Source organism: Carcharodon carcharias, chromosome 10, assembly GCF_017639515.1.
Source record: "Carcharodon carcharias isolate sCarCar2 chromosome 10, sCarCar2.pri, whole genome shotgun sequence".
NCBI classification, from domain to species: domain Eukaryota; kingdom Metazoa; phylum Chordata; class Chondrichthyes; order Lamniformes; family Lamnidae; genus Carcharodon; species Carcharodon carcharias.
The window spans coordinates 168,266,368-168,293,621 of record NC_054476.1 but is presented as its reverse complement, the minus strand read 5'-3'; the positions used below and the strand labels follow the sequence as shown (position 1 = coordinate 168,293,621).

The window sequence follows — 27,254 nt, the reverse complement described above, 5'->3', positions numbered from 1 at the left end:
CACTGACACGTTCTGGTTAGATTATTTTTCAGATGACCCACCTCACTAGGGGTGCAATGAGGTTGAAGTCATTTTGAAACAGACCTAAAGATTGTGTTAACCAGGTAGCATGGGCCTAATGGTAAACACATCAGCAATGGTCAGACAGTTTCACTGCTGCAATCTGCCAGGTGCTCAACAAAAGAAAATAAATCCAAGAGAAGTCAACCAGTATGTTTCAAGTGACTGACTGCAATGTAGAGTTGGTGGAAGATGTTGTAACTTTTCAACCAGGACAGAAAAAACATGAACCATAAACTTTATTTCTGTTCTGACCTGTCCCCTTAATAATTTATGGTTATAATTTACTCAATGTCTTGAATCATTGTACTACACAGTGACATAATTAGCAATGGAAATATTCAAATCACAAAATTGAACATTTGAGTGAAAGCTAAAGTGAGTCTTTACCCACAGCCTTTTTTGTGAGTAAAAATGTTAAATATTCAAACCCTCAACATTCAAACAAACCACCTATCGTTTATTAAAATATTATAAAAAATGCAAATTTGATCCCGGCACAAATATTTAATCATTTCCTTGGTTATTTGTGTTTGCATTCCAGTCAATTATAACAGCAAGAAAGTTCTCAGTTGTGAGGTCAGCTATGGATTTTCCAAAAAAAAGCTACATTATCTGTAATTAAACAATTTGAGTAATGTGAATATTTAATCAAATGCCATGATCAATGATAAAATATTTTGAAAAGGTACAATACTTTTTTAAATAAACATTGCTTTCAAAGTGAATACACTAATATCTAATGTATCGAGATAGGATATGGTATCTTGCACAGAAACACTGCTACATTGAAATGAGGTCCATTAACCTCATCTTCACATTACAATCTATTTCTTGATTCATAATGTACTTTCAGATCATTACTTGGTTGTGAATTTTCATGTTGGGAGCTGAGCTTCATAAATCTATCTCTATTAGTCACCATGGAATAGCAAGTTCTTTGTATAATAGTCAAGGCCATTTGTGATCCCTAAAATAACCAATATTCCGAAATCTCGTGGAATAATAAGGAATTATAACATCAATAGAAAAATACATATCTGAAGTTCTTTTAACATCTATGAAGCTCAAAGTTGATATTTTTTCAAATATCAACAACGACAGATTATCTTACACTTTATTCTGTGAAAAAGATTCTAATACTCATTACAAATTTAAAAATGGTTCAAATTTCCTGCAAGATACACACACAATTTCTGTCTTCTGTGACTGTAAGTTAAAAGCTAAACTAAGATTCTGTCAGAGCCCTTGAAATACATGGCTTAACATAACTTGTATTAACAGTCTAGCCATCAAAAGAACCATAACATTGAATAGCTCATGTTAATTAGAAAATACATATTAAATTCCTTCATATGAATTAACAGGTACAATAAATGAGAACACAAGCGTCATTTAAGTACTTTGAGTGTAAGTGCCTTACCTGGTACTAAAACGCAAAGTACACCAACAAAAATAAAATCCAGTGAGTGAGCAAATGAAAATATACATGAAACACGCACAGAGGTCCAAAGATATGAGCTTTCAGATGTTGAATTTTCATTCCATTAGCCCAATGTTCCCTCAATCCATTATAAGTCACATGGCAGTAAATGACATGCAATCCTTCTCTACCCAAACCTCAAAAAAAATTCTAATCTGTTTTTTTCTAAAAGAAAAACCATGCTGGTCCTTTAAGAAGTCTGTATATTGGAACCAAAGAAATGCCAAATGTTTCAGTTAATTTTTGCACACAGTGATTATATTATATTGAAATTGAGCATTAGCTACAAAAATAAGCTTTGAACCTAAAAATGTCACTGTGCAGAATCAAAGTATTACAAGAATCACAGCCAATTATGGACTTTAAATTCAATGACTCATTTTAACACAATATCTATCTACCTACTAATCCCCTCCACCCTGCCAAACTACATGCAGCATCCTAATGGGTAAAAGTATCACTTGTGCTCACTTAGACAGCTTACTAAAATATAAAATGTGGCATTTATATTTGGTTAAAGGAATAAGATCCATATTTTTTGGTCAATGGAGACTAGTCTTAAAAAAAAAAATAAAATTCTAAACATTCTTTCCTAGGCTTCCAACTGCGATTAAATGTATTCCAGAGGTTTCATCACATGACTCCCCCCCCCCAACCCCCCCAGCCATTAGAGAGACACTGCCTTCCTACGCCAATTAGAAAGTAAAAAGACTCTTTACCCAATTAGATGGTGCTTGACTGTCGGCCAAACAGCCCTTTTCTCCCATTTTCAATATTTTAATATCTGGTATAGAGAAAAGCTCAAAGGAAATGACAAAAAAAAACATTAATATCCTGATGATTTTTCTCCAGGGTTGAACAGAACTGTGTCCCAGAAATTGATCTTCAAATCCTGGAGACTCCAGGCCAATCCCGGAGGGTTGGCAACCCTGTTGATTACCAACACTCAGCTGGCAGTCTGGTAATTCCTTAATGCACTCAAATGAATTCTTCTATCTGCAATTTTAATGATCCTATTTGAAATTGTGCTGTATAATTAGTTAAAAAAAATTCAGAGTATATATATATATATATATATATATATATATGACAAAGACATTTTTTTTCCCCCTTCATGTAGTGATCAGTTTCTAGAGTGTACTGATCACATGTAGCCTTTTATAACTCAATGCTCCCAAGTCAAATTTACACTAGTTTTCATGCAGAGGGGTTTTCTGGATCTGATTTTTAAAATAGTTTAATCAGCTGAGAAACAATATTTTATAATATTGTATTTGGAAATGAATTTCAGAAAAGGGACAATGGGATCTGTAGAACATATCTCCCTCCTGCACTAATTGCTGCTTGGACAGAAGTAACAAGTCTATAATCCACGGTGTATATTACTGTCCCTCACCAGTCACTACCAGCAGCAGCTTCTCTAAACTTCTCACCCTGGGTGGAATGAATAGTTTTGATTCAGCTGGGCAGAAGCCCTAACAAGAGGCAAGTGATATTTTACCTCACATATAACAATTGAGGAGAACACAAACCAGCTTTACTCAAGTAGTTTGAGCATAACTGCCTTATGCTGCACTAAAATTCAATATAGTTGCAGGTGTGACCAAAACTAGGGACCATCATTGTAAAATAGTCATGTAGGAAGTTAGTGTAGCTGTCCATTTAATACTGTAAAATGTATTCATGCTTAGAGAAATAGAACAAAAAAAAATACACAAGCGAACAAAACCAGTGAGACAGAAAAGAATCTTCTTCTTTTGGAAAACCTTTAGGCAGATTGCCAAGTAAAAGCAATCAAAGACAATCTTCACTCGGATTCAATCCTTTTCCTGCTCTGCAATGCTTGCCAAAGCTTCATCTGCCCAGCTGCTCACAGTAGAGCAAAGCCTTTTTGCTTTCCTTCTAACGGAAGTCGTCAACAATTTATGAGCCTGAATCTTAGACAGACGTATGTTTTCTGACATGATACGATGGTAATTTTCAATCGCCTGCTCTCTGGAAAGGAACAAGCGAAGAAATAGATTACTTGGGGATGAAATTTAAGCACTTTGAAACAATGCAGCACTAGAGATGATAAAGTTGAAGCATTGGTGCAATGTGTCATCAACAGTATATCTTGTGACTCGGGTAACAAGTATTAGTAAAAGTGGTGAGCATTTTAAGGCAGACATGCATATGTTGTAAGGCAGTTTAACAAACTGTTAACGCTTGGGTCTGAAAGGATAAGGTACATTGAAGCCAAAAAATGTTTTTTTTTTACAAGGTGGTGGCCGGGGAGAACCACATAATATGCAGACATTCACACATGTAAACAAAGACAGATCCACTGACATAGCTGAGCAAGAATCACAGCTTTCTGAGATGCTCCCATTTTATTAAAAGGCATTGCAAGGTAACCAAATTAGGCAGCAGGGAACAGGATGCGTCTTCTTGCACACGCCTTCTGGTTAGAACAGTGAGCATTCCAAGAAGGCTGCAATTGTTAAAAAGGATTAAAAATCAAACATATTAAAAGAAAAACTGCTTCAACATTACATATTACAAGTGGGATACTGAATCATTGGTGATACAGCAAAAATTAGCTGCAAATGGTCGTGTTTTTAGGATTAAAGATGGATTCAGAAAGGAAAGTGTAATTAATTATTTAATATCAATGGTGCTATGGTATATAAAGTTTCATTCTGGAACTGTTACAGCCACCCTATTCAATATCCCCACTGCACAATGAGTGTCCGGTGTCTTGTAGAGACCATCCAGCCACTCACAGTCAATGTCCTTTTAAATAATACACACTTGGCTTGCAACATGCAAACTTTACCTCACTTGTATTCTCTTCAGTCATCAATCAGAGAAAGAGTCATGTCACTGACGATGAATAAAAGATTGATAAATGGATTAGCAGCGTGCATACAGAATTCACTTTTTAAAAAAAAACTGAATATGAAGTTCCCACTAAATGGAGAGAGTGGAATTTAGGTGCTCACTTCAGAGCCAATACAGCTCTTCACCCCACCTCAGGCAGCAGTTACATGCAGGAGTTTATTTCTGACACTACGAATGGAACAGCCTCCATTATCTTTCACGGAGAGTAGCAATCACATTAAACAGTCAAAAGCTTTTCTTAATATATACTTCTCTACTTCAGCTCACAAACCTGATGGAATTTCACCATGTCAGTCGTATAGATCAAACCAATCAAAAAGACTGCAGATGGGCTGGGATGTCAGGAAAGAATGGGAAGCATTGAAAAAGAACAATTGCTCCTGAACTAGATGATCAGGTAGGTTTACCCGATTCCAGAAGAGAGAGGTTATACCAATCGAGAAAGACTGAACAGGCTAGGGCTTCCTTTCTTCAGGAAAGAGCGTACTGAGGAGGTGACCAGATAAAAGGTCTGTAAGATAATGAAAGGGTTAACATAGAGCTGTTTCCATTTACAGGCAAGTCCAAAATTAGGATTGATGATTATATCATTAGAAGATAGCCGGCAATGAATTCAATAAAGAACTTGGAAGGAACTTCTTCATCTACAGTGGTTAGAAGGTGGAACTTGCTACCACAAGGGAGGTGAATAAAGAAGTTGGGGGGGGGGGGGTGCATGTGCGGAGCATAAACATCTCCAAACATCTGTTGCACTGTATGGTCTTTTTCTCTACTGTACATTCTACACAACTTTCACAGCTGGTATGGTTTATCCATCTAATGGGATAGACAGGAGGACATGGCGGACATCTCACATATTCTTCAGTGAATGATATACTCTGGCTAGAGGATGAATTGTTAAACCTTAGCCTGCAAACCCACACGTGGCAAGTATAACAGTGAAGAAAGTTTTGGTTCATAGAATATATTGTCTGCTTATGGAAACAGCCCTGGCCTTGCCTTTTCTAGCCAGCACTGGCATCTCCAATCAACTGTCTCGCCGGTTTAACTTCATATCATTCCTTTGAATCCTTCCAAAGATGTTTATCTCTGACCATCACAAACTTGTTAAGGGATAGCTCACTACTTCAGTTCTTTTAATGTGTGCCTGTGCAGCCTCCTGCACATGAAAAAAATCACTGTGATGCACTGAAATGTGTTTACGTGAACGGTGCTATATATGTGTAAACGTAAACATGTTTACTGGGATCACTTACAGTAATAATATTTAGGAATTACTGGATACAATAACAGCACAGCAACCTTCCCAATTGTCAATTTTCATTATACAAGTATAACACAAAGGTGCCTTTATTAGACTACCTGTAAATCATAATTGAGTTTAAGGTTTAAGATCAATTGATGTGGAACAAGAAATTAAGTGAGAAACAAAATGTTCTGTCTTAATGCTCAAGCAGAATTGTCCCATAGAAGGGAAGCCTAAAAAACGGTTAAGGGTTAGCAGGAACTCAAAAACATTCAAAGATAACAGAATTGTTCCCATGGGAGGGGATTAATAATCCATTTCCTGTTGTAGATTATAATATACCAAAAAGAGAGCTCAAATTGGGGGGACTCAGGAAAAAAAACAAATCTGGAACAATTTTAAAAGTTCTGTGGCTTTCTGCCACTTGCAGCACAAACAAGGGGAGATGAGGTAACATTACAGGAATTCCAACGATAGTCATTTGATGATGATTTCTCGGTTAGAAGTTAGAATGAAAAGATGTTTCTTTTTCAATAGCTGAAATGCTGAAAATACTACTGACAGTTAGATCCAGCAGACAGGACCAGAAACATGTTGGCTGTTAGTTAACCCCACCCCTCCTTAAACAGATGGCAGTTGAATGTTTCATAATGGTTCTAGCCAATCCCAGGAGGAAATGCCTCCAAGTATTCCAGGAATGAGCTTTAATTTTGAGATAATGCTTTGTGTGTCTGCATGTAGCCTGCAGCAGTCTGTGAGGGCCTGTAAATAGCCTGTAGAGATTTGCTTCTAATATTACTCATTTCCAGACATGGGAAATAGCAATTTGACTATTTTAAAGTTAATAACACCATCACTATACAACAGCAGCATCCTCTAATCCAACTGAGAGAGTTTGAAATCTCCAATTTTTGGAATGCTTTCATTATGCAACAAAAATAAATTGTTCATTTAACTTGCATATTTCTAGATTTGTGAATATGAAATTCAAGCCAAATATTAACAAATAACAAACAGGAAATAGGTCGCCAAGCTTCAAGTCAAATGAGGAAAACAGGAAGGACCTCATCCATATAACCATATATAGAAATTTCAACTCCAAGTCAAGAGGAAGTTCTGCCAATAAAAAAGATAGAACAAACCCTCCAAATTTCAGCTGCCCTGCTGAATACCCCACCCACTACAAGCTTCCCAGCTGAAAGCAAACTGAAAACGATGTATCCCTTCACTCGCAGAATCACCCTATATGTATTGATTATAAAACCCCAGAAATATTTCTGCTGAGGCCTACCCCTGCATCAACAACCTAGTTAAATTTAAAACTGAATCTCTTCAATTGAGCTCCGCCACCATTTCTCTTTCCCTCTGTTAATCACAAATTGTCTCAATGTGTGCTCATTTCCATTCATCACAAATGTCCATCTTGCTACTTTGCTCAATGCTGTCTTGTGCTGATAATGCTAAGAGCCTAATCTCCACATGCATGCTACGCCAAATTATATTCTCAGTGTGCAGTGACTTGCAACTTTAATTTTTTCTGATATTCCTTTTTCATTTCATTCAGTAAAATTAATTGTTGCTTTAAACATTACATTGGATCATATTGTATGTATTATGAGATATATATTTCAGTAAGGTTCTAATCACTATTTTGGCATACAAAAATCTAATACTACAACTTGTGTCCTAAAGAGAAGCTTTTTCCGTATATAATACATGAATGTTTTTACTGAGTGACCATGAGCAACGCCAAGAGAGATCTGCTGGAAATTTAGATTATATTTTAACAAGAATGTCATAGGTTCAAACACTCCAAAGACTTCAGCACGTAACCCAGTCCAGCACACAAGTAGGACCATTGGAGGCATGGTCTTTTAGAGGAGTTGCCAAACGGAGGTCCTGTCTGTCCTTGAGTGGGCACAAAAGGTCCATCCTGCTATACAAAAAGCCAATGAGATCTTCTGCTCTTAAGCCAAGATGTATCCCTCAACTAACAGATTACCTGATTGTTTCTATCATAATGGTTTGTGGGGCTTTGCTACGTACTAGCTGGCTGCCATATTTCTCTTTACTACATAACCAGTAAAATATGTCAGGATGTCATCATAAAAGTATCTACACTAATGGAAGTTCTTTCCTTCTACTAGAGCACCGTTTGGTATTGTTCTCCCCTGCGGCCCCCAATTTCAATCTACTGTCACTGCTGCACTCTTGAACGCCTGCACTTGTAATTTTGAAAACTACTGACCCTTTCTTCTCCAAAGGTTTTGAATACACGGTCACTACAGGGGAGATGTTGTTGTGGAGGTTATATCACTGGACTAGTATTCCAGAGGCCTGGACAAGTGTTCTGAGAACACAGGTTCAAATCCCACCACAGCAGCTGGTGGAATTGAAAGTAAATTCAATTAAGGAAAGAACTAGATTCAGTAATTGTGGCCTGTCTTCAATCTTTGACACAGAGAACCACATCATTCTCCTATGATTGTAGCCAGAGAATCTCCTGCAATGGCTTCTCTTCTTGCTCCCAAACCATTGTGTTTGGAGTTTCCCCAAAGACCTATCCTTGGTCACCTCTCTTTTCTCATCTACATTTTCATCATCCATAACACAATTCCAAATGCTGTGTACATTGACAATGTCCATCTGTTACTGAGACCCTTGTTCTCTCCAGATCTGACTATTCTAATGCTCTCCATCCTCTGTAAACTCGAGTTCATCCAGAATTCTGCTGCCTACATACTAATGCATACAAAAGACCCATTCACCCACAAAGCTTGTGCTTGCTGACCTAGATTGGTCCCTGGCCCAAAAACACCTCAAAATATAAAACAAAAACAAAAATAAAAATACCTGCAAAACTCAGCAGGTCTGACAGCATCTGCGGAGAGGAACACAGTTAACGTTTCAAGTCCGTATGACTCTTCAACAGAATATAAAATTATTATCTCCGTGTTCAAATCCCTCCACGGCCTCACTCCTCCCCATCTGTATAACCTATTCCAGCACTAGGACCCTTCGAGAACTTTGCTCTCAAACAGCCTTCCAATGTGGGCCTCTTGTGCATTCCTGATTTCCTTTATCCCACCATTGGTAGTGTTTCAACTATTTCAACTCTTTCTTGGACTCGAACGCAAGTTCTGTCGAAGGGTCATGAGGACTCGAAACGTCAACTTTTTTCTTCTCCGTCGATGCTGCCAGACCTGCTGAGTTTTTCCAGGTAATTCTGTTTTTGTTTTGGATTTCCAGCATCCGCGGTTTTTTTGTTTTTATTATTATTGGTAGTGTTCAGCTGTTTGGGCTCCATGCAATGGAATTCCCCCCCTAAAATTCTTCTCCATCTCTCTTCCTTTGAGATACTCCTTAAAATTGGCCTCTTGGACCATGCTTTTGGTCACTTATCTTAATATCTCCTTTATGTGGCTTGGTGTCAAATTTTGTCTGATACCATTTCTGTGAATTGCCTTGGAATGCTTTACGACACTAAAAGATGCTTTAGAAATGCAAATTGTTGTTGATGATGTGCTGTTATAACAGAGCTCTGCTTCATACTTTGGTTCTCTTGAGTGTTATATTCAACAAATCACAACACAAAAGCTAAGGATGTAACATAAATCCACTAATTTGGCAAGCAGAAAACTTGAAGCCAATCAATATTTGCTTTAAAATTTCAGCAAAGCAAAGCTTAAAAACTACCACTTAAAAAATGGAAGCCTGTCAATGGCACAGGTAAAACATTATCTAGCATGTAAAAATCCAAGTAACTTGGAAAAATCTTTTACCATAGCCGTATAGCGTCTAACTTCTCCTGGAGTCAGAACCAGAGTTGAGGTCCAAGGTTAAAGTTTCAGGCCCACCCTCAGTTCCTGGCCTGCTAGGTCTCGTTCTTGCCTCACAGTAACCTGCTCCAGCCCATCCAACACCAATGTATTCTTCACCGATCAGCCCTGTTTCCCACCCGCCCATCTGCTCGTTCATTCATTTCCGCTACCGCTTCAGTGCCAACTGCCTGCTGAATGCACTTCCAAAGTCACTACTCTGCATACAAGCTTTTACATTGTACTTGTGCCAGATTTATGAATAGGAAGCTTCAGCCAAAGTGGCAAATTAAAATGAACAGTTAGGGAAACCAATTGTTTATAATGTGACACCAAAAGCAACTCGAAAAGATAGGAGATGATTGCCCAAACTGCATCTACACTCATTATTTCCACAATACATTGGATGGACAACACAATTGGCGACTCAGGGTAAGGGAAGACAGCGTGAGGGAAAGGACAAGGATGGGAAAATCTGGCATGACAGAAAATTAACATAAATCTGAATCAAAAATAATTTTACACTTTTTTAAAACAGAGGATTATTTACTTTATTTAAATCAGCTACATCCTTGGTCAGTGTTGACTCCTCCCATCCCCTGTCATTCTCCATAATCTCTCTGCAGAATGTTGCTCTGGTATGCTTTTACAATCCGCACCCCCATTGAAAGAAAACACGCTGTGGAAGTACAAAATGTCTCTATTCAAAGTACACACTCGATTAGGGCAATCATATAATTAGAAAAAAGATGATGGACATCAGACAATTAGAAATGGCGAGAAGGTTATACGATCCACATGACTCTGAAGCAGCTAAAGTAGCAATTTTTCCCTCCATCCATTAGAACTTCCAATATATGCAAGATGATAAACAAAAAGAAATCAAATTCCTACCAATCAATTTTTCTATTTGAATTTAATGCAAAAAGATTTTGCTAGCAGAACAAAAAGCCCATTGAGAGAGCTCTCGTTTTATTAAATCACGGCAGTTAAGAGACAGGAAATTCAGCTTCCGTTTCAGGCTGTGCCCAGCCAGAGCATTGGGGCCTCTTGTAGGGACTTTCAGGACTGACTCATACTTTTAGAAATAGTCACTTCATAGTGAAAAGAATAAACGTTTTCAATATTTCCTTGAACATGTGTATTGGATATTAAAGAAAGACTTGCATTTATATATCACGTTTCACAATCTCAGAGGGTCCCAAAGCATTTTTCGAAGTCTAGCCGCTGTTGTAATGTAAGAAACGTGGCAGTGAACCTGCACATAATGAGCTCCCACAAACAGCAATGTGATAATAACCCCAGATAATCTGTTATTGAAGGGCAAATATTGGTCAGGACACCTGGATAACTCCCTTGCGCTTCTTCAAAGTAATGTCATGGGATCTTTTATGTCCACCTTAGAGAGCAGACTGGACTTTGGTTTCACCTCTCAGCTGAAAGGTGACACATCTGCCAGTGCAGCACTCCCTCTGCACTGTATTGGACTAGGGGCCTAGATTTTTGTGGTCAAGCCTCTGGCATGGGGCTTCAACCCACAAACTTTGGACTCAGAGGCACAAGTGCTACCAACTGAGCCATGGCTGACATGCAATAAGATAGAAAATCCTACTCCAAGTTGGATAAATGAAAGCACCAACATCACAGTGAATTTTTATCTATATGGTGGTAATTGGAAATGCTTTACTATTTTTAAAAATTCCAACATTATTCTCTTTCTTTCATGATTCATGGAGAAAAGAATTACTGTTGCACAGATGGTCCTTGTCCTCCAGTAGTTCAAGTGGCCGTTCTTCTCGCCCAAGCAGAACGTCGACTGACCAGGTTGGATTCAGGGGCGTAGGAGGACAGGATTTCCATATCAAACATTTAATTCTAAGATATCAATTATTCAAATATCAATCTATTTTTATGCTTAACATAGTACCAGATTCTCATTTTTTGACTACCCTTCTAGTAGTAAGTTGCGGATGGCTATGAGGAGCAAACAGGAGTGCTGACCCATCTCTATACAGGAAACACTGAAACCAATCACAACTGCTAAAAAGGAACCACTGTAGGGCTGATTAGGATTTGAACCAGGGTTAATCTGGCTTTGTGAATTCCACTGTTCTGCAATTGTTCTCTATACAACCGCAGGGTAGTAAAGGGGAGAAATGTATAAAAGGAAGCAGGGCGTTTGCAAAAGCACCAGAGGGCAGGTGAGATTATTTTTGGTGCATTATCTGGAATACGCCGCTATAAATCAAATTCCACAGCGACGGTTAAAACAGAATTGGACATGTATTTGAGAAAAGGAAAAACTTGCAGGGCTGCAGGATTAAATGACGTCAGTTGGCAGCACTCTCACCTCTGGGAGGCAACAGGTGGGATTTTACAGCCCCATCGCGATGAGGGTGGTGCCATAAAATGTGGCGAGCCATCCAAAAGTCCATTGATTTTGGCAGGACCGTAAAACTCTGCCTAAGGTTCTGGGTTTAAATCCCTCTCCAGGACACTAGTACAAAAATCAAGGCTGACACTCCAGTGCAGTACTGAGGGAATGCTGCACTGTCGGAGGTGGTTTATTCAGGTGAGACATTAAGCCCGGGGCACACATGCCTGCTTGGTTGAATGTTAAGAATCCCGTGATACTATTTTGAAGAAGAGCAGGGGAGTTTTCCCTGGTCCCTGGCCAATCTTAATTCCTTAAACAACAACACAAAAACAGATTAATCGATCATTATCACATTGTTACTTGGGGGAGTTCACTGTGCGCAAATTGGCAGCTGCGTTTCCTATATTACAATCATGACTATACTTCAAAAGTAATTCATTGACTGCTGTAAAGCACTTTGAGACGTCAGATGGTCATGAAAAGCACTACATAAATGCAAGTCTTCCTTTTGTTTCTTTTCAGCTCTTCCAAAGAGCTGGTACAAGCATGATGGGTCAAAAAAGCTCCTTCATTCCAAGGCCCATGCTAAATCATTAAAATGCAGAGTTACACAGGACATTTGTTAAGGACAATCGAGAATAAGACTTGGTATATTATAAACACAATTCTTCTAACCTTTAAAATGCTTCATAGTGACACTGAACCTCAAGCCTATGCCAGAATAATTTAATAGTACAGTTGTAACTTTGAGATTGAAGAAAAATTGTTACTGAAGGCCATTACAGAATGGATTCTGCTCAATCCAATTCCATTTCCATGCCCCGAAAAAAATTGGAAAGTGAGTGAAGCAGTTGTTTTGGTTATGGGGCAATCTCCCTGTCCATCTCCTATTGCACTCAATGGTGAAAAGAAAGCTTTTTCCAGACACTCATTCTGGAAATGTCCCATTGTGATGATAGTTCAAATCCGTCACACAGAACAAAAACACACACACTGAACGCGCACACACCACACACCTGCTGCTCCATCCCCATCTTCCCTTCTCAAATCACCCTGCTCGAGGTCCACCAACTCAGTACAGAGCAGGGTTCTCGGAGATTCATTACATCAGTCAGTGCATCTACCCACTGAATCAACAGGGGATGCCAAGACAGACTTTGCTTTATAAATGTATTATCACATTACAGGTTACAGTGGCCCAATTAACAAATATAAAAAACAAATTTCTATTCCCTTCTCCCAGGCTCAAAGTCCATCACAAGAGAAGGTTTATTCAGTCAAGTAAAGATGGATTTAAATTTGGTTTGGAGTGTGACCTTGGGCTGGAGGGCTCAATCTTCTGCTTCTGTTCATAGATTATGAACGCAGTGGCCATGCTATAGATTGTAAAGAAAAGTTGACAACACAACTGCCATATTAGATATGCAAGTTGGATAATTTGCACTCATCCCTACAATTTAAATATGGGCAATTTCTGGCCTTTGGGATCTGTTTATTCATCAGAAATAAAATGACAATGGGAGTTGCTGAAAGGTGAAAACCAAACCCATTGGAAGAGTAAATGTCCTCCCACTATTGGAAGCACACTGTAGGCATTAGAGTTAACAAAGTTTTGAGGCCCTTAGGTTATAGCCTCTTGAATTCTTGAAAATTGATTTACAACAGCAGCTGTCCAGGAAAGGGATTATACCCCAGAGGACCAAAGAATGCAAACCTCAAAAAGAATGGAGCTAAGCTGCAGAGATATTTTTTGGCTCTGAAACCCAATAGAACATTTACACCCTCTAGTCAAAAGCTTGATCACAAAGAGGATAAGACCCAGGCAGGAGAGGGGAAAAAAAATGGGGGAAATCATGATTTTCAGCAGCCTTTTCAATATAAACATCTGACATGACAGGAAGTTGCTCCTGGACCATGTCCAGTGTACACTTTCAAATTCCTCCACAACTTCAACTGAATTCTCTGCCCCAATTTCAAAAATTGTTGCACAATAAAACAATTCTAGTAATTTTGGTTTTATTTAGCAAGTAATGTGCCTTTAAAAATAACACAAGATCACACGATCTGGAGAGTAGCGCAGGCCTCCTCAGCAGTCAGTGTAGAGTTAGAGTTGGAGTTCAAAGCACACATATAGTTGCTGCTGAGTATATTGTGAATAAACAGTGTCTCCACCCAAGAAGTGTCTGCAGATCAAATCTATTATTAATAGCGCAACTCGGTCACCCTACAACAAACTGGCAACGAAGATGTGATAAAACAGGATTGAGCAGAAGAAATCAAGTTAGAAAGAAATCAGCACTGTACTTCACCCAGTGATTGTAAATAGCAAGCTCCGTTAGAACTGAAGAAGTTATCCTCTCTCAAAATGCAACAATTTGAGAGAACTGATCCTTTTGAACCTGCCACTGACAATTGGTCTCAATACATAGAATGTCTCACGTTTTTTTTTCAAGTGAATGAGATTACTGGGGAAGAGAAGAGGTGAGCAATCTTCTTATGTACTTGTGGGAACAAAACCTACAGCCTAATTCAAAGTTTGATGGCACCCAGTGCCCTAGAATAGAAGAATTTCAATGAACTGGTGGACCTCATGAAGGGTCACCTCCGTCACGATGCAAAGGTTCAGGTTTAATTTGCGAAACAGAGCCCTGGGTGAGACTATTGCATGCCACGTGGCAAATTTGAAGTAGCTAATGGAACACAGAGTTTGGTACGACCCTGAATGATGTGCTCACATACCTTTTAGTGTGTGCTATGAAAGATGACACTATTCAGAAAAGATTGTCTGAAGTGAATCCGGATTTCAAGGCAGTGCTACAGATAGCGCTGCCCATGGAAAGTGCAATAAGAGATTCAAAAACAATACAGGATGCACAAAATGATGCCCTCCTCTACATCGGGCAGGAAACCTCAGCTGAAAGTAGTGCAAGAAAGCAAGACTCTGCCAAGAAGCAGGAAACAGCTGAAGAATAAAGAATAAGTTGGCTGAAGAATAAAGAAAAATAACTTAGCAGTGAAATTGAAGAATGTTTACACCTCTATTAAAACAAGCAGTCTTTTAGCGATTGGCAGTTCAAAAAATATTGAATGCTACTATTGCCTCAGAAATGGACATGTGATGAGGCAGGGCAAGGAAAGATTCAAGCAGGCTTGTAAACAAAAGAAGAAACCCAATGAAGCCTACAATGTAGAAGAACCTGAAATAACAAACTCAGATAATTACTTGTTGTTTAATTTGAAATTTGGAAAGACAGAACCAATATTAGTCACAGTGACAGTAAATGGCAAACCTGTTAGAATGGAAGTGGACGTGGGAGCTTTCACTACAGTAATTGGGGAACATACCTTCAGATATCTGAATAATGGTGAACATCAATTAAGTTTAGCAGAAACAGCCACCAAGCTAAAGATGTATACAGGTGAAGGCATTCGAGTAAAAGGCATAAGCAGAAAACTGTCCATTAACATAGCAACAGTGTTGGTACTGAGAGGCAGGGGACCAAGCCTTCTGGGGCGAAATTGGCTAAGGGAAATCAGCCCTTATTGGCCACTAGGATTCCAAAAGGAAGCTGGAAGCATTCGTGTTCTGAAAAAGGAGTGTGTAAGGGCTCAACAGCCTGAAGAAATGCGGGCTGTCTTAGGCCAAAACCTGGAAGAACAGAAGAAACTGGAAGAGACCCTGCTTGATGACAGAGTTCGAGACGAGGTGAGCAACCTTCAAAGGGAAAAAGAAAACCTGTTGAAAGACCTTCACATACAAGATTCCCTCAGGTCATAGGTTGTACCTCTGGAAAAGTATGAAGAGAAACAGAAAGATTTTAGCACTTCTCTGAACAAACTGAAGAATGAATTGGCAGAGAAGACACAACAATGCTCAACTTTCCAGGAGGCAGCAAACAAATACAAAAAGACAGAAGAATCAGCTAAATGAAGTCAAAGAGGTTTTGGAAGCAAAAGTCACAGAATTTTCCAAGAAACAGACAGAAAATAAAATTTTGGGAGACTCAGCCACTGAGCTCAGACAAGTTGAGCTTACATCTGAGAGAAGTCTGGGAAATAGTGGAGTCAAAAAGAAGGCCAAGATTAAAGCCTGTGCTAGAAAGAAGAAGAAAAGTGCACGTTCCAAGCGAGCGAGGTAATCTTTTTGGGTCACTGAGTGGATTTACAGGGCCTCCACCTGGTTGAGGAGAAAGTGAGAGCCAAAGAACGCATCAGAGCTCAAATCATTCCTAGGAACAATCAACTATTATGGGCGGTTCTTACCCAATTTGTCCACAGTGCTGCCCCCCCTGCATTCTCTACTCAAAAAGAACCAACGTTAGCCTTGGGAGGTGCCCCAGAAAGAAGCTTTCATAAAGGTGAAACAATTGTTGCACCTGTCCAATCTATTAGTGCATTATGACCAGACGAAAGAATTGGTGCTGACATGTTATGCATCTCCCTACAGAGTGGGAGCAGTGCTCTCTCACCGGGTGGGCGATGGCACGAAACAGCCAATAGGTTACGTATTAAGAATGCTCACCACAGCAAAAAAAGGGATACTCGCTTTCCTGACAAGGAATCTGAAGTTGTGGAACTGCGACATTCCACACATACCTGGAAACCACCTGAAAGACTGAACTTGTAAATTCCTTACCCAGTGTAAATATGATGTTGACTTGAAAAATATGTACTTGTAAATATAGAATGTATAGCTGAGTTAAAGGGGAGGAATGTAGTAATTATGGTTTTATTTAGTGTAATGTATCTTTAAGAATAATACTTAAGGGCGATCACATGATCTGTAGTAACCAATAGGAGAGTAGCGTGGGCTATCTCTGCAGTCACTGTAGAGTTGGAGTTGAAAGCACATGTATAATTGCTGCTGAGTATGTTGTGAATAAACTTAACGTTTCCATTCAAGAAGTGTCTGTAGATCAACTATCATTAATAGTACAACTCAGCCACCTACAACACTTATCGGTTTTAACCAAATCGCCTTCCACTGATTTATCATTGGCACTTAGCTCCCACATCAACAGTTCAGGAGTGAACACCTTTTAAATCATTTCTAAAGAAAAGGACAATTAAAATTCTCGAAGTTAAACACTATCTCATTTCACCTCCCTGTTTGCGGTGGGAAAAGTACAATGTCTGGATTGATGACTTTCCAGGGTTTAGGCAATAAGATATCTGCCGAGTGGATTCATTGAATACACACAAATCCCGAGCTATTAGATGCTAATGTAGTGAACTGGTTCCCAGTGTGGAATGAAGAGAAATATTTACATTAACTGTGCAATACCTTTCTTCCTTGGTGATGGCTTCGTCAAATACCTGGGACAGGCGCTTTAGCTGTCTAATTCCAAATGACACAGATTCCAGATCTCGGGCAAATTGCCTGTTAACAAACACAGTGAATACTCAGGGTGAAGACCTTATCCAGACGTACATGGAGCAAAAATAGAATATTTTTATACATCTTCTTTGATCACCACGTACAGAGCCTTAAAGAAAAAAGATAGCAGTATGGGATTAATTCATAGACACCCAACAGATTGAATACTTTAGGAAGAGTCACTTCCCCTGCCAACAACACCTCCCCCTCCCCAGATTAACTGCAACAACCTTCAGAAACATTTCAATGCAGGGTGGAGAATTCCTGCTATAAATCTCCTGGAATTCAGCCCATTGACCTGAATTTTGCAGTAGGAATGTGGATAGAGGAAAGAATTGCCTGGAAGAGCTTTCTCTGCTGATAGCATTTTCTAATTGCTTACTTTAGGAGATTCAGACATTTTGTGATTATAGTCTGTACAAGCCATTTTTACAAGGAAACAGGGTGCAATATCTCCTCCTTCTCTCCTGGTATTTTTGGTAGATTAATTTTATTTTGCTAGGTGACATTGGGACATTCTAACATTAATCTTCTAATTGTCCAATTAGGACAGAGTGGTTTTCAACACCACCTGAAGCATTCACTGCCCCAGAGAAGTAACAGGTTAACATTTCAGCTGCCAGTCCTGAAGGACAAGCACTATCATGGACCTGTGATTGGAAATTAGCTGCAATGACAGAACTAGTAAAATTCTCAGCATTCACTAATAGATAGACAAGAGTCCTGTCACGTCCAGTGAAAGGCACATCATATTCATCACTTTAAACATGGACTGTTATCATATGGAAGCTTCTAGAACAGTCTTTATTTATTTAAAAATGGGCACTGATGAACTGTTAAGATGGCTGCTGGCAAGGGGAGGAGGGGTCAGGTGACCTTTGCAACTTCAGCACAGATTATCAAGCTTCCAGAAAGTTCTGAATTGAATCATACTAGGTAAGGGTCTCACCCTTGAATGGACATGCGGAATTCGTGCCTGCCATTGTTTGGAGTTTACTCCAAAACACAGAGTCAATGAACTCCTAGACTATATCTCCAGGATTACAATGTAATAAAGGGAACTTGACGAGACTGGTTATCCACAAGTTAAGTGAGAAAGACCACCATCTACCTTCCATGGTAAATCAATGGCTAATGTCCATGTAACTGAAACTGGTTCACAGATACTGAAATCCTTTTATGCCAAAACTCAAAAGAGGCTTGTAGGCAGTCTTCCGAATAACACCAACAAGCCAAGAGCAGCAGAGAAAGGCTGTGCCATCTTTGCCTTTTAAGAACAAAGAGGCTTAAAAGTCTTATTAAAAAGTCTCCCAGCCTGATTCCAAGGTTTTGAGAGTTCACCTGTAAAGAAATTGGACCTCCTAAAACAACAGCTACATGTGTCTGACTTCAGGGACATTTTTCTCATCGAAGGAATCCTGCAGTAATCCTGATATCCAACCCCAGCTACCTGACCATCTTGGAACTACAATTCAAGAAGGGGAAAAGCTTCCTTCTTCACTGGACTGGCAAAGACTCGTGAACTGTTAATTATTCTTTTTTTTATTCATTTATGGGTTGTGGGTGTCACTGGCTAGGCCAGCATTTATTGCCCATCCCTTATTGCCCTTGCTCGGAGGGCATTTAAGAGTCAACTGCTTTGCTGTGGGTCTGGAGGCACATGTAGGACAAGTAAGGACAGCAGATTTCCTTCTCTAAAGAACATTAGTGAACCAGATTGGTTTTTACAACAATTGTTTCATCATTAGGCTTTTAATTCCAGCATTTTTTTTGTTGAATTCAAATTCCACCATCTGCTGTGGAAGGATTGGAACCCAGGTCCCTGGGCCATTATCCTGGGTCTCTGGATTACTAGCCCAGTGACAATACCACTGCACCACCGCCTCCCCTCTTTTGGTTTAATACTTGTAGGAACGCAATGTGTTCTTTTAATTGTATCTTTCTAGAGTGTGCACTGTGTGACTGACATAGCATTTTTGATCTTCCAGGTGCGTGTGTGAATAAATAATCCCCTTAAACCCATGAAAGTCTGCGCTGGTACTTTAAAATCGACCATTCACTAACAGGGGTTTATGAACACACACATCTATCTTTTCAAAACTAAACCACACTGATTACAGACAAAAGAGAAGGGAATTGGGAGTTTCAGTTTATCTCTCCTCTCCTGTCCTTAACACTCCCCAAGTTACACTGATTTTGAAATGTTCATTCTCTCGGCACCATTCACCCCAATCTTTTCTAGGACTAGTGAGTAAAGCGCTGCTGTCAACATGATCAGTGGGGCTACAGGTGACCTGCTTGCTCGCAGCTTCCCTGCGCACCAGTGTACAACCTGGTAAGAACCTGCTGGCCACCTGCAGACTCCAAGAAATCCAGGCAAAAGTTCTCTTGATCATTGCTCGTTAGTTCCAGGGCCGAGTACTAAAACCATATGCACTCACCTCAAGCATCCCCATTAGCAGAGAGCACAGCAGAGCTGCTGATGGAATTACTGAACCTCATGTCATGCTCATCTCTCCATTTTGGTGGCGCCATGGTTGGTGGGGGCGGGGCCAGAGCTAGCAGCTGAAGTCACATGGGTAAAGCGTTCATTGGCTAATACAGATCTTCACAACATGGAAGCGCTGTTGTAGCTGTTAAGCTAGATAGTTTGATAGAAAACATTACTGGCAGCCCAACTCCCATGAAAATTCACCCAGATAATCAAGAACACTAAAGTGAACAAGGATAAGCAGCAAGGATAAGAGAGATATTCCAACCGAAATCCTACAACTCCACAATTTCATATTGCCTGTGTGCACACACGTTTGGCTCCTTTGGCTAATGTAGAATGCACATTCCTCTAGGCTGCATGAAGTGACCTTAATTCAAATTTGATTTACCCCAGCATCATTGCAAAAGATTAAATACTGCGCAGTCCCAACCTCAGTTGGCTTACTCTCCTGCATGACGAACACATAGGCCAGAATCTTCAGGTTAGCAAGCAGGGGTGGGCCCAGCTCGCTGTCACACGGTAACGATGGGCATGCGTCCCGATATCACTGCGCGTCATTCAGATATTCAGCTCGGCAGGTACACACCAGAGTCGGCTGCGTGCCAGCCAAACTGTCAAAGGCCTATTAAGGCCATTTAAATATCAATTAAAGTTCTTAACTGAGCTGCCCGTCCAACCTTAAGGTTGTTGGGCAGGTGAAGAGCCCAGGCAACCTTCACATTTTACATGAAACCTCATCCACGGGCAGGATGAGGTTTCATGAAGGATTTTAAAGTTTAATAAATTTTTTTCATAAAATTTATTGACATGTCCCAGCTCATGTCACATTGTCACATGAAGGACATGTCTTAATTTTTTTTTCTTGTCCTTATTAAAATTTTTTTAAAAATCAAACTAATCTCCCTGAGGCAGCTCTTTGCCTCAGGGAGATTTCTGTGCTCTTTCCTGCACATGCGCAAAAGAGTGCAGGCCCCTACTCAGCCTACTCTCCCTGCCTGCACAGGGAGTGCTCAGTACTTCCGGATGCGCGTTACGCTGGGTGGGCCTTATTTGGCCCATGCAAAATGGCGATGATCGCCTGTGCACCCTCCTGCCCAACCCCCCGGACAGGGAGAAAATTTTTCCCATAATAAATTTATCCCACACAAAACTAAGCTTGACAGGCCATCCAATTCCTTTAGATCCATCAAGCTACGTTATCTACGAATCCTGTAACATGAACTTAAAAACCAATATAATTCTTCCTCCAATTGGCCCCGAAAACCCAACTGTACCATAAGCAGAGCACCGATGCTTGAATGATTTCAGCTTCTACGTTCCCCACCCCCCCTTTGTTAGCCCTTTACACAATGGGCCTTGGCCAAACAGCTATGAAGTTACTCAATTTCTGTACCTCCTCCCACTAAGTCCTGCGGGTGAGGCATAGGGACTCTTGAATGCAGCAGACCTAACCGATCTTCTTAGAGGAAGCCCATCCTTGCCAAAGAGGTGAGCACCTTCCCTCCACCTGGGAGAGTGATTCACACCGGAGGGGGTGCTGCAGGTCCTCCCCTCCCTGCTGCGAGGGGTTCTTGGAGTGCATTTCTTTGTCGCTGAACCACTCCTGCATCCCTGAGGAGTTTGAGGCTTTGAAGGAGTGGCGACCAGGAAGTCACTGCGGCTTTGTCTCCTCTTCTGGAGTTTCTACAGGGAGAAAAAATTAAAATCACCATAATTAGTGTCGAATGCCAATGTATTTTCTGAACAGCAGTGGAATCTTCTCTCTTTGACCTTTCTCCAACCTCTCCTCAAGATGCCAGACAGGATGAGCAGTGATGTCACTGGGTAGATTTAGTAATACGGTACAGATACAATAACTGCCTCTAAGCCAGTAGGCTATCACGTGTCATAGCTCATCTCCCGCTAATACTCTTAATCACCTCAAAATTACTGCCGGTGGGATTTGTAAGAATCAGTAATTCACCTCAGTGTCACGCACATCAACTCAATGATCTGTCCAAATAAATTTGGATGATCAAACTGTACAGCTGGGTATTTTCTTCCCACACACAATCCATCGTGAAAACTTCACACATCCACTGATAGACTTGACTGAAATCTAACTGACATCATTGATTAATTGTGGACACCAAGGGAAATGACAGGACCAGTGTTACCAAATCACAATGAATTTATCTTGCCTACATTATCAGTCACAGGTTTCACTGAGAAATTTATTTGACCTGTGCTACACTGTAGTTAACTGTACATGCATTATTGACAGCTTCAAGTATTTGAAATTTTAATCAGGCAACATTTTCTCTTCGAGCCTCCTTCCACATCCATTCATCTCTTCTCTCTACCGCATAAGCCATGTCGGAACAATGTACCCCAGGTGGCAGTATAGAATCCCACTATGGTTATAGAACAGAAGGAGGCCATTCAGCCTGTCAGGTTCATGCCAGCTCTCGGCAAGACCATTTCAGCTAGTCCCACTCCTCTGCTCTTTTCCCATAGTATTTCCCCATGGGTGGTTATCCTTGAGAGCCAAGTTGAACCTGCCTCTGTCACACTCTCATATCAGAACTTAACCACTGACTGTGTAACAACGTTTTTCCTTATGTTGCCTCTGCTTCTTTTCCCAATCACTTTAAACCTGCGTCGTCTGGTTCTCAATCCTTCAGCCAATGGAAAGTTTCTCTATCTGCTCTGTCTAGATTCTTTATCATCCTGAACACCTCTATCAAGTCTCCTTTCAAACTTCTCTTCTCCAAGAGAAGACCCGGCCTCTCCAATCTGTCCAAAATGTCTCATCCCTGGAAACATCCTTATAAATTTTCTCTGTATATTCTCTAAAGTCTTCATATCCTTCCTAAAGTGCAGTGCTTCTTAACCTAGTTTTAATCACATGACTGCTGGGTTATTACTTCTGAGGTCCACCTAAGCTAGTTTGGATGGAAGAGGCCATCATGGTACAATGGGAAACAAAAATAATACCTGGAAAAACTCAGCAGGTCTGACAGCATCTGCGGAGAGGGACACAGTTAACGTTGTGAGTCCAAATGACTCTTCAACAGAACTAAGTAAAAATAGAAAAGAGGTGAAATATAAGCTAGTTTAAGGGGGGTTGGGACAAGTAGAGCTGCATAGAGGGCCAGTGATAGGTGGAGATAACCAAAAGATGTCACAGACAAAAGGACAAAGAGGTGTTGAAGGCGGTGATATTATCTACGGAATGTGCTAATTAAGGGTAGAAAGCGGGACAAGCAAGGCACAGATAGTCCTGGTGGGGTGGGGTGAAGGAATCAAAAAAGGCTAAAAGGTAGAGATAAAGCAATGGATGGAAATACATTAAAAATAATGTAAGTAGGTGGGAAAAGAAAAATCTATATAAATTATTGGGAAAAAATGTGGGGGTTGGGGGGGCGGTGAAATCAGAAAGGGGGTGGGGATGGAGGAGAGAGTTCATGATCTAAAATTGTTGAACTCAATATTCAGTCCGGAAGGCTGTAAAGTGCCTAGTCGGAAGAGGTGCTGTTCCTCCAGCTTGCGTTGAGCTTCACTGGAACAATGCAGCAGGCCAAGGACGGACATGTGGGCATGAGAGCAGGGTGGAGTGTTGAAATGGCGAGCGACAGGGAGGTCTGGGTCATACTTGCGGACAGACCGAAGGTGTTCTGCAAAGCGGTCACCCAGTCTGCGTTTGGTCTCTCCAATGTAGAGACAATGAAATGTGTCAGTTCCACAAGTGACTGTGAGGTCAATCAGTCAAACCAAAAATTAACAGAACTAAACATGAGCTAGTAAGCAAATTGTACACTTTAAATAGCTAATTCAACCAAAGTAAATCTCAGACTTCTCAGGCAGCAGCCTTAACACGTGCAGTCTCAATATTTCTCAGGACTCTATCTTCCTCTGGTAGACTTCAACCACTCTTCATCAAGCAGGGTCTAATCATCAAGTAGCGTCCAATATTCACTTTATTTGATCCAATATCCGTGGGCACGATTATCATCAACAAGGCACACTTCTGTGGAACCTATTTCAATCAGCTCATGGCAGTCCTTACAGAGCTTTCCAGAGTCTCCTTCACTCCAACCACTCAATAACACTCTATTACAGGGTATGGTCGGTTCTGCTCTTCAGCAAGCTTAGATGCTTCACACAGATTTTTAAGTTTCAGTGCTTTCAACTGACTCTTACATACAGCTTTACCAAGAGCCCCAGTGTCTGTTCTGACACCCTAGGCTGAAATCCAATTTCCCAATTAGCTTCTATTACCCTAGCAACCCTACCAGAGGCTCATGTCTCTAAAGTCAGATGTCACAGCCAGGAAATCCAATTAATAAATCCCTCCCTGAAACCTAGCCTTGGCCTCTGTTTTAGCTGGAGATAGACTCAAAATAAAAAAAAATGTAAAAACCATTTCATCACACACAAAAAAATCTCTATCAAGTTAGTTAAACACAATTTGCCTTTAACCAATCTGTGCTGGCATTCCTATATTAATCCACAATTGTAGTTTTCTCTCACACCACACCCCCCCCCCCCCCCCCCCCCACCGCCCCCCCTGCCAGATCATTTATAAAAGTTTTCCTAAGACCATGGTTAAACTGACTGACCTATCTGTAGAATCATATCCCAACAACCTTAAAATACCAGGATGATAAACATGGCAGAAAAGCTTATCCATAAAAAAGAATCTGGATTGTGGGGAGATAATTAATTGTATACTCAGGCAAATTAAAAACCATGTGGAAATGACACCAATAAGCAAGGAAAGATCGACTCTGTTCTCCCAATCTCTGGGTCATGCTCTGTGCCACCATGTATATTGGCTTCAGAAGGTGCCAACGCTCAGCCTGTTGCTTAAACTCAGCTGCTAACAGAACACTTGAAACAGCTAAAAACCTGCAGAATTTTCCTCCAAATTACCCTCCAGTGATTCACCCCCATTCCAACAAGCAAATCATCAGCATCCAGCTAGTGAAAATCCATTCAGTAAACTATACAATGTACATCTTCTGAATTCAGAGTCCCAGCATTTTCCAAACCAGCTCTCCCACCCTTAGAATGGTTAAATTTCATAGTGACTCTCCTTAATTCAGATTTAAAAGAAATGAGGAGACAGCTCCCATCATTTGCATTGCTAAAACCAGCAGCAGATTCATTCTTTCACAAACCTGAAAATTCCCAGCCCTGGTATATTTGATAGCAATTCTTATGCACACCTTCCACCCCCACCCCATCACTTCATGCCTCATGTCAATTTAAAGCCAAGTGTGTGCAGACAAACAAGCTAAAAATAAATTCTATGACTGCAACGGAACCAATATACAACCACTATCCTGTCAACTAAAGTGGTTTGGGGTTCACTGAGGTTTCATTAGTCCATCCCAGGTCTTTAAAATGGCATCAAAGCTCTTCAGAGACAATAAAGTACTTTTGAAGTGCAGTGGTTGTTGCAATGTAAAAAAATCTAGCAAGCGATTCACACAAGACAAGTTCCCACAACAAATCTGGCACCAAACCACAGAGATATTAGGGCAAATAGCCAAAAGCGTAGTCAAAGAGGTAGGTTTTCTGGATCATCTTAAAAGGAGGGAAGAGAGGTGGAGAGGCAAAGCTTAGGGATCTTAGGGACCTTGCCAGCTGAAGATACAGGCACCAGCAGTGGAGTGGTTAAAATCGAGGACGGCCAAGAGGCCAGAATTAGCAGCGCACAGATATCTGAGGGTTGTGGGGCTGAAGGAGGCTGCAGAGACCAGACGAGGGGCGAAGCCCTGACGGGATTTGAGAACAAAACAGAGACAAGAATTTTAAAACTGAGCAGTTGCTTAATATAGACCGACAGGCACATGGGCGACGGGTGACCAGAACTCGTTGCTGGTTAAGGCACGGGCAGGACATTGGATGACCCCGAGTTACCAGAGGCCCCACGAACAGTGATAAAATAACGAGCAGATATAATCCGTTTTAGCGATGTTGGCTGAGGGATAAATATGGACTAGGACACGAGGGAAGACCCAGTAAAATCAATGCCTTACCATCTGTAAAACAGGGGTGGGTGGGGGGGGAACTCCACACTGGATACAGCCAATTGTCACATCAGCTCATTTCAGTTGAAGCAGTCATGCATGTTTATGGAACAGTTAAGGCTACAGTCCATTGAGAAACACTCATTACCTTTATACAGTTTTTTTAAAACCTCTCTGGATAATGCTTGACAGAGGCACTGAACAAAGAGAGATACCCACGGGGCTTTCCAGCTGCTTTTACACCAGTCCCACCGAAACAAATTGGGGCGCCGGTAAACAGTGCCTGAAATGATGAAAACCCTTCAGCAGCGCTTCGGGTGGACGCGAAGCCACCGTCCCTCGCGGGAAGAGGCTTTACCTGGGAGACGCTGCCCCAGGTGCTCCTCGCCGACCGGCCGAAGCTTCGCCAAGCGCTGGCTTTCTTGCTGAGCTCCAGGCTCTCCCAGCTCGGCGTGTGGTGGACGTTACCGTCCACCGGCCCGAGGGGCAGCCTCCTCCTCAGGGACATGCGGAGGCTGTTGAGGGAGCTGGACGAGGGCATCTCCCTGAAGACGTCGGCTGCCGGGCTGTCGCCTTCCTCCTGCAGCACCTGGTGCGGCTTCCTCCAGCCCGTCACCTCCATCGCTCCCGGTAAATCTCAACCTTCTCCCTCCAACCCCGACTCTTCCCTTTCTTGTTTTTGAATTTGGCGCAGCCTTGGCGGGGCGGGGGGGGTGGGGGGTGGTGAGCGGGATCCCCGCCGTCTGATTGGCGAGGCTGACACGGTGACGTGCCCTGGCTCGCACTGATTGGCTGCTGTTTACGTCACTGGCTGGCTGTGGTTGGTTGGTTGGGTTGGGTTGGGTTGGGTTGGATTGGGTGCAGCGCTGCTCTGTTTACGTCATTGGCTGGCTGTGGTTGGTTGGTTGGGTTGGGTTGGGTTGGATTGGGTTGGGTGCAGCGCTGCTCTGTTTACGTCATTGGCTGGCTGTGGTTGGTTGGTTGGGTTGGGTTGGGTTGGATTGGGTTGGGTGCAGCGCTGCTCTGTTTACGTCATTGGCTGGCTGTGGTTGGTTGGGTTGGGTTGGGTTGGATTGGGTTGGGTGCAGCGCTGCTCTGTTTACGTCACTGGCTGGCTGTGGTTGGTTGGTTGGTTGGTTGGGTTGGGTGCAGCGGTGCTTTGTGTTGAAACGAGTTGCTCGTTCGGACCTTTCTGGGTCGGGGTAGTTAGAGACGTTTCGCTGAGTCTCGTGTCTCAATGGGAGCCGCTGCAAACATCCTTGTGAATTCGGCGCCCTCTGGTGATAAGCGTGTGACGCCTCCTATAAACAAAAATAAAACACACTGACCAAGTTAACTTCAAACCCGTGAAGCAAATCTTTAACCAAAACAGAATTACCTGGAAAAACTCAGCAGGTCTGGCAGCATCGGCGCAGAAGAAAAGAGTTAGCTTACCATGTACAGTGGGTCATCTTTGGGGCAAGATTTGGGGTGGGACGCAAAGAAAGCTGAACGAATTA

At 41.4% G+C, this 27,254-nt stretch overlaps 1 protein-coding gene across 1 annotated transcript; it reads right to left on the bottom strand.

The window, feature by feature from the left end:
* Positions 1–499: 499 nt before the first annotated feature.
* On the bottom strand, positions 500–26,441 carry LOC121283314 (protein PIMREG-like). The gene is made up of 5 exons (XM_041197762.1): positions 26,114–26,441; positions 21,132–21,421; positions 17,152–17,247; positions 4,362–4,408; positions 500–3,538 (listed from the first exon to the last, which is right to left on the bottom strand). The coding sequence occupies exons 1-4, from the start codon at positions 26,375–26,377 to the stop codon at positions 4,378–4,380; spliced, it is 681 nt and encodes a 226-aa protein (XP_041053696.1). The 5' UTR covers positions 26,378–26,441; the 3' UTR covers positions 500–3,538; positions 4,362–4,377.
* Between the last annotated feature and the right edge of the window lie 813 nt (positions 26,442–27,254).

Bases quoted from the DNA above. Each gene is read 5' to 3' on its own strand.
- LOC121283314 (XM_041197762.1), bottom strand. From the start codon at position 26,377: ATGGAGGTGACGGGCTGGAGGAAGCCGCACCAGGTGCTGCAGGAGGAA. The intron at 17,248-21,131 runs GTACAGAAATTG...GTTTGTTAACAG, and splicing joins GCAGGACTTAGTGGGAGGAG to GCAATTTGCCCGAGATCTGG. The intron at 4,409-17,151 runs GTATTGCACAGT...ATTCATCGTCAG, and splicing joins GCCATCACCAAGGAAGAAAG to TGACATGACTCTTTCTCTGA.